Consider the following 8517-nt stretch of genomic DNA (forward strand, 5'->3'; position numbering starts at 1 on the left):
CCATACACATGCAGGCGTAGTTGTAACCACACCTAAACTTACCTGTTCCTATTGCAATCATAATGGGCACCCCTGGACTTCATTCAAGTACATTCGTCGCTGAAATACGTCGTACTTTGTTAACTGCGATATATCTTTCACTTACGCTTTACTTAAATGGACCGATTACGCTCTACACTAAATCAAAGCGGCTGATTAAGCTCCGAGGAAAGGACATGCAGACTGAATGAAGACTGAATTCGAAAAGCGCGCGCGACGTATCGATTTACACCCCGACCTTTGAACTTTGCACACGGATCAGCCAATAGAAGGCCGCCCGTCACGGAAAGTCCCTGACCGTTGAGCTGCCGACGGAAAACCCCAGTGACGAGCGACGGAAAAAGTCCCAGTAACGCCAACAAAAAGTCCAAAACGTTTGGAAATCCCCTGGACCTATAAAGCAAAATTACTAATGGGGAATCCCCACTAACTACAGCTACTTAAGACGCAATTTTTTTTAAACGCCCCGTTATGTTTACATGCAGTGTCTGGATCTGATTTTTCTTCAATGCCTAAGGCTGATACAAAATGGAATCAGCTTTATCAAATTAATAATTAGAGTAATTTCTTTGTCGCATACAGCGCATGCATATCACCTACAATTAAAAAGAAGCGTTATTAAGTATGGGGTTAATGGCAGTCAAAGCTACATACAGCCTTAATAAAAGCAAGAGAACTATTGACCTATACTGAGGCCTATATTACATATATCATATACAAGTGATCATGATGTCTAATTTTGATCGATCTGTGGATAGTGCAAACTGGGTATGGACATGCCAGCACGTCTGTTGCAAAGGTGGAGCGATAACACACGATCACGAGATATTTGTCCTGTCTGATGAAAAAAGTTCAAATTCATCCTGCTGCGTACCTCTATATTGAAGAATATGATATCTGTGATTATCTTGCAATGATATTAACCTCGGAATATATTTGAGTGTTGTAGGCTGCAAAGCAATTGTTATCTTATCATCAATTTTGAATGTATTAGCATGCAAGATTGACTAGTATTGGATCCTGGTGCTCACAAGTCAACAGCTGTCGGGTGACCTAGCTGACATTGAAAGGGTGCGGGGAATGGGCGATCCGCGCCATATTATATGACGGTTACAGGCATTGGTTAATTGTACCGGTGTTTCTTAGGACTGACATCTGCCAAAAAAATAAAATACGACATTATATACCTACACATACACATGCACATACACATGCACATACATTACACATACACATACACCGTATACTAGTTGCGCTCGCTACCGCTATTTTCAACCCGGAAGTAACACACAGCGTCCGATTGATAAGCGGCTACCTTGTGCCTTGACAATTTTACTATTGGAAAAGTAATTTGCTTACCAGAAGCTCATATGAACATTGTGGCAGAATGCCGTCCCTCCCGAAGTCTCGTCAAATTGTGGGAATACTTTCTCGGGGCCTGCTGGTACTTGCCCCGACGTGGAAATCCCCGCCGCCGTTGAAAAACAAACTGCGATGATATATGATGACGTGGCAATTCACGGTCAGTGTTTCATTCAATGTGGTTGAAAGGTGATCTTTGCTAATAAAATCAATATCTTGATTATCAGTTTGATTATGATATGGACTAAATGTTACTTATGTGCGTGCATATTAAAAATATATATTTTATATATATATATATAACATATATATGCTATATAATATAATGTTTTGAAATATATGATATAATATATAATCATATGTATATATTTTACACATATAGTCATCTTTAATATGTAAATACATCATGTAGTATATATATATATATATATATATATATATGTGTGTGTGTGTGTGTGTGTGTGTGTGTGTGTGTGTATGTGTGTGTGCATGTCAGCAACACATTAATGTATGATTCTAAACAATACCTTTGTATGACTGTCTGATACAGCTGCAGCGTACCTCGCTGTCACCCTCTTCATCTTCACTGAGGTCCATTCGAATTCTATACACAAAATGCTCACCAGACAGTCAAATACGATCGATCATGAATTCTGTAATCATAACACCGGGGTCCTGCAGTTCTGGGTAAGAACAATAAAATCACAAGAACAATATAGATTACAATTCATCGCTCGACAATAAACGAGTAAGACTTAACGTTACCTTAGCCTTAGGGTTATTTCCACAGCTACGACGGTTGCAGCCAACTGGCAACTGTGCAAAAATCAAACAAGAATAACTCTTGAGAGATCGCAACATCACATACCGAAGGTGACTCATAGCTTGGAGACGTGGGGAAAATATGTTCGCCAAGTCCAAGATGGGCCAAATCGTTTGTCATGCCCACACGTGCTCAACCGAGGCGTTTCCACAAGACGCCATTAGGCAAGTTACACACAAACTTGAAAGCTTCATCACGATACCTACGTTTCATATCTATGCGCTACTTTTCTGCAGAACGATCATTAGAACCAAATGTGATACATACATGACTTATATTTCTTTAAAACTCACATAAAATCAATTCAACTTGAGAAGTTGAAACCTTACGGATTTTTGGAGGAGTGAAAATGTAGTGGGACTACTTGCTGTCCGCCATGATGGAATCCTTCCGAGCTTAACAACTGGCACTGGACGCTATAGGAACACATGTTCAAGACATGTGGCGTGATGTGATTGGCCAAGATTTCAAGGTATATAGATACGATGCAACAACAAAGTACTGGCCATATCAATGTGAAACCAAAGGAATTTTAAAAAAACCAACCGACCAAGACGTAAACTTCATCCGTCAGCAAAAAGTTGGGACACAGATGTTTCGAAAATCTTTGACTCGTAGTTCCTGTTTAAATGTGACTAAAGGTGACTTGGTCACTCTGAAAACACCTTCGTGAAGTCACAAGTACCTTATGATGCAGTGGAATTCACCTGATCGTACAATCCCATTTCGTTGCTGGCTATTTATATCATACAGGGACACTCCAGTTACCCACATGACCTAGTCTTTGTCCAAAATGAGTCATCACGTTCGCGTCGGTAGAAAGTCTTGGGCAACGGGACAGAACTACGTCGGGTAGAACTACGACGGGAGAACCTGATGAAGTCCACCTCAAATGAAAAGGATAAAGGTTTGTTTTAATTTTTTTTTTTTCAAATCTGCCAATTGACTACCAATGACGTTGACGTACAATCAGTATAAAATCTCGTCTTTCACGAGCATTGTGTGCCATAATATGCAACAACGATGATCGAAATATCTCAGTCATGGCTTTTATTTTTCTTCCTTACATATTGAAGCTTTCACATAGAAGGCCTAATGTAAATTGAATTTGACCTTTGGCGATATAACAACAAAGTACTGACCATAACACTGTGAAACAGATAAAATATTTTTAAAAAATACTCACCGGCCAAGACCGGGCTATCAACCGTCAGCAAAAAGTTGGGAACACAGATGTTTCAAAAACTGTTGACTCATAGTTCCTGTTTTTAGGTGACTTGGCCACTCGGAAAATACCTTCGTAGAGCTACAAGTACATTGTGATGCAGCGGAATTCACCTGGCCATGTCGTACAATACCATTTCGTTGATGCCTATTTATATCATACAGTACAGGGACTCTCCAGTTTTCCGACATGGGCCTTTGTCCAAAATGAGTCATCTCGTTCGCCTTCCACAAAAGTCCTGGGATAGAAGTAGAACTTCGTCCGACATGTATCGACGGGAGAACCAAGTGAAGTCTACCTCATGGCCAAACGGAAATGATAAAGGTTTGTTTTCATTTCTTTCTAAATCTTACAATGGACTATGAATGACGTCGACATGAACTCGATGAAAAATCTTATCTTTCAAGAGCATTGCATGCCATGTGTTTCAACAACGATGATAGAGGTATTTCAGTCCTGAATTTTATTTTCCTTACATATGGAGGTTTTTACGTGAAAGTTAAAATGTAATTTTGATTTGACCTTTGACTGACAAGGCTACTTCTCGCGAGAAAGTCCGAGACGTAGATATCCCACTGGCCTTTGCGCGAAAATCCCCCTATACCTAACTTTCAGCTGACGCTATCTTCTCAGAAACAATCCAACCAAAGATGCCAATAATCTAACAAAGTAAATAAATCGATATGATTATGCAATAATCATACTGCCTGTTCCACAATCATCGACATGGTGAAGGACACCTGTCAGATTGAATTCGAAGTCTGGGCTACTGGCATGCTAGCGTTACAGTCTGAACACGAAGGTGTTAGATTTCTAACAAGGCATTTACGGTTGTATGGAGGTTGGTTCTGTATAAGACCGACGCTATAATGAAGATACTTCTGATAAATAGACGACCCTGCACCCCCCCCCCCCATAAAATAAAAGCCTGGCCATGTCTGCGAGCGAGGGAGGAAGGTCATTCTCATCCATGCACTCTCTACAAAATTTAGCTGATATCCAACGTACTGTAGCGGCGAAACTCCCTGCATGTGTCTTCGAATTCGCTATAAAATGTGGATTCCACATCACATTTTCCATATGACGTGCTACTGGAGCAGTGGTCGACTTTAGCCTTCAAATAGAACAGATCACTATATCAATAAAAGACCGTGAGAGACAAACAATGACATAGGTCTCAGGCTGACCCCAATGCAAGTCATGGGTTAAGCAAACTTAATGGCTAAACGTCACTAGCCCACACACTCGCTGATGCTCTTACATTCAATCACGCAGAAGTCACATGAAAACTGTCATGTGATCATGTGTGTGTGTGTGTGTGTGGATGTGTGCGTGGATGTGTGCGTGTGTGTGTGTGCGTGTGTGTGTGCGTGTGTGTGTGCGTGTGTATGTATGTGTGTGTGCGTGTGTGCGTGTGTGTGCGTGTGTGTGTGTGCGGCGTTTTGTGGAATATTAAAGGTTGATTTCATGTTTCATCAATCATGATATAATGAGCCAGTGGTCCTGAGAAAACAGTCGAATATACATGTATCAGGTAACATGTATATATATCAGGTTATATATCAGGTGCATATAAACTCCAACTTCACAGTGTGGTTGCTATCTGTATATCTAAATGGCTGCACCTTGAAAATCACAAGACTTGCAGATTAACAATATGACACCCAATATGGTAAGCACTCATGTACTCTTAGATTATTTTCCCTTCCTTTTAGTCTTTTTCTTTTTCTTCTCGGATCAAGAAAGAACATCTGATTCAGAAATGTTGTATCTTTTTCTTTATTTCAAGCAAATTTCTGGACAGTTAAAAGAACGAATTCCACGTGTACATCATGCTAAACGTAGCATTCATTCGTACTTTAAAAGCTTTCTCAGAGTGCGAAATACTTTGAAGTGATTCATTTTTTTCCAAAAGCAACAGCAAAAGAGCAAATAACCAGAATTGCAGTCCAAAGAAGTTTGTTGATTGTCTATACCTGTGTTTTCGTACTTTTCAGTACAGTAATTAACAGTACCAATGCTTCATCACTACGGAATCCACAACTCTACTGTTATTCTACATTTCTGTCCACACGAATGTTACTTCGTTTCACGGTTTGTTCAAATTCTAAATCTGATCACGGTTGATTGATACGCTGGTTGGTCACGGTTGCCTGATAGTCCATGGTGTCGTCCCTGTCTGTAGTCTGTACTGGATATGCCACATGCCTTTCTGTGAAACCAAAATGAAAGCACAGTGAAGCGTAATCATGACAACTTGATCTGAATATTCTGTAAATGCAGAAACGTTCGCGGTGGTTTAATGTTCGAGGTTTTCGCGGTGGCCGCTTCACCGCAAACTTAAAGCCACCGCGAACATTTTCATGGCAGTAAGAGTTCAGGGTGCTACCGCGAACTTAAAACCACCGCGAACTTAAATGCATTTACAATAATGCTTTGTAATGCTTGATATCTTTTAAGTGTGCGACAGAGATGCACTCAATACAAATAAAATGTGACTTGAAGTAACAAAAAAAAACACCAAACATGATATCAAATGATTGTCGTGGTCATTACATTATATTTACCTTGATACCCCCTCCACGCATAGACAAGCACAGCCAGGATTGACACGAAGGCGATCACAGAGGACACAGAGATGCCAGCAATCACGGCTACACTTAGTCCCTGTTTGGCTGAGAGTGAAAGAGCACATTTACACTTCTTAGTAACTGTTACGGGCGTATCTGAGACTATAAATAACATTTTACGTGATGTGTACATTCGATAGTGATAGATATTGATATCCAATTTTGTCTGAGCAATTTAACGTGTTTTGGGGATATGCAACTTGCTAAAAACGGTGAGCAAGATACAGTAATATGTAGAGGGTGTTTGTGTACTTATTCTCACTGATACACAGGAAGGACATGGTACACACTAGGTGATAGTAGCATTTGATAAAATGCCATAAACAGTCATACCTCAAACGAGTTTATAGATGATGATAGACGGTCCCTACCTAAACACTTGCTACAGATGCTGGTATCAGGTGCACTGTCACACACATCACACTCTAGACAGTCACTATTGATGGGCTCCCATTCATAACCAGGAGGGCAGTTGTAGACAGGGCCAGGCGTCGGTTGTTCATTCGTCATGGCATCTACGAAAGTCCAATACATAATGAAAGAACATAATAAACACCATTTTGAGATAAGTTGTCTTCTTTCTCTTACTTTTTTTCAGGCGGTGGGGGTGGGGGTTACAGTCTGACCCAACATCCTTCCAAGTTCAGACTCAGAGCGTAGCAAGACGTCTGTACTGGCTGCTAAGGCCAATGTCAAATACATCTTGTCTAGGTACCATACTCGGTAGTTGTCACTTTCTGTCACTGATCGCTTGTTTGATGGTACCCAGGGTAACTTATCCCTAGCACTATAGACCACTGATTTTGTGCCTATTGCAATATCACGTTATAAAATCATGTGTAAAGTTCGCTAGCTTGTAGAAGGGCAAATACTAAGTATATGAAAACAGCTGTAAAATTATTTGATACTATATATGGATAGTCAATTACCTCGGCAAGATTCACAGATGGGAGTGGCGGGAAAATCTTTGCACACGTCACAAGGTACGCAGTCACTGACGACTGTGTCCCAAACATGATCTACGGGGCAGGTGGTTGTTGCTATGGCGACAGTCGCCATGAAGACATATAGTGCAGCGGTGGATGGTACAACACCTCTCATGTTGTCCTTGTCGGCTCCTACTGCAGTCTCTATTTCCAAATTCTAAATAGAAATGAGAATAACTCAACCTAAGCTGATAACATACACATGTTAACAACGGAAAGTATGTTGCATGGTAGAATTACGGATTGTATATCTCATATTTCTAAGGCGGTCTTCTTTTCAAAACCGTCATTGAATAACTGTTCATTTTTTTGGCTGACGATGTGTCCTATAAACTTTATAATACATGACTGCATATTGCATCAGCCACACTATAGCCACAGCAGCATACAAAGGTCATAATCAGGTATAGGGGAATCCCCGTGCCCAGCTGACTGCTGTCACGTAGTCAGTAAAACTTTTCAAACCTATCCGCCCGTGTATATTAAATCATTTCTGACACGGTATGCAAGGTTGAAAATTAAAAGTCATATATATCTACGCTAATCTAAGGATTACTGTGCCATTCTTACGAGGAAAACTGTCGAGATTATATGAGTCTATATGCACCCAACAGGTACTTATGCCTTCACAATGGTTTGCCACGACCGTCCTCGATCAGTCAGCCAGTAAAAAGGGCGAACTTTGAACACACCTAGCCCGCATGCGCCTTGATTAAAGGCCATGTTGATTTGATTGGATGACATCTGTGTGCGCATCGATTTTCGGCCGTTTCCAAAAATAAATATAAAGGTTTTCAACCATACTGTGAAGCAACTATATGCCGTGGATTGAAAAACAAATATCGGGAAACGGATACTAAATATTCCAAGGTGAAAGAACCCAAAATGAAGATTTGATTGTTCGGTGTATACTATATTCTGTGTGTACAGTGACATGTTCAACCCTTCTAACCACTTAGATTTCATAATGAAGGCAACTTTTTTTGTCAAACTTATTTTATTCGCACGCTCGCATTAGTTTTTGGGCCCCAGAAGATGCCATCCATATAATCAAATCAACATGGCCTTAGTGCACGTAACAAAGGTGTGGTGGGTAAAACTTTGAAAGTATTGTAAACACCTCTAGCGATCGCGCGAGTTACGTGCAACTGGCAGCCAAGGAAGGGAAAGGGAAACGGATACTGATATGCTGGTAACGTTGTACGATTAATGTTCTTGTCTCTGATTGATAAATGTTTGCTTCGAAGCGGCTTGGCTTTCTTTATTATTACCTCTGAATGAATAAATATAGCCTGGGTACCATCTGATTACTACCGGGCTCCTTACAATTCGCTGCCTTATTTTTCAGGGAAAAGCCCCGGTAGTAATCGGATGATACCCAGATTAGAATAAATGCACATGAGTCAAATCAGTTTATTGTTACTTTATTTTCCGTTGCTTTTAAACAGTTTA

General features: G+C 40.4%; 1 protein-coding gene across 1 annotated transcript; it reads right to left on the reverse strand.

The window, feature by feature from the left end:
- Positions 1 to 5227: 5227 nt before the first annotated feature.
- Positions 5228 to 7722, reverse strand: LOC118409026. Its single transcript, XM_035809898.1, has 5 exons — positions 7636 to 7722; positions 7009 to 7222; positions 6451 to 6594; positions 6017 to 6124; positions 5228 to 5661 (listed from the first exon to the last, which is right to left on the reverse strand). Exons 2-5 carry the CDS (start codon positions 7178 to 7180, stop codon positions 5567 to 5569), a joined length of 519 nt encoding a protein of 172 aa, XP_035665791.1. The 5' UTR covers positions 7181 to 7222; positions 7636 to 7722; the 3' UTR covers positions 5228 to 5566.
- Positions 7723 to 8517: the final 795 nt, after the last annotated feature.

The sequence above is a fragment of the Branchiostoma floridae genome, unplaced genomic scaffold (assembly GCF_000003815.2).
Source record: "Branchiostoma floridae strain S238N-H82 unplaced genomic scaffold, Bfl_VNyyK Sc7u5tJ_818, whole genome shotgun sequence".
NCBI lineage: Eukaryota > Metazoa > Chordata > Leptocardii > Amphioxiformes > Branchiostomatidae > Branchiostoma > Branchiostoma floridae.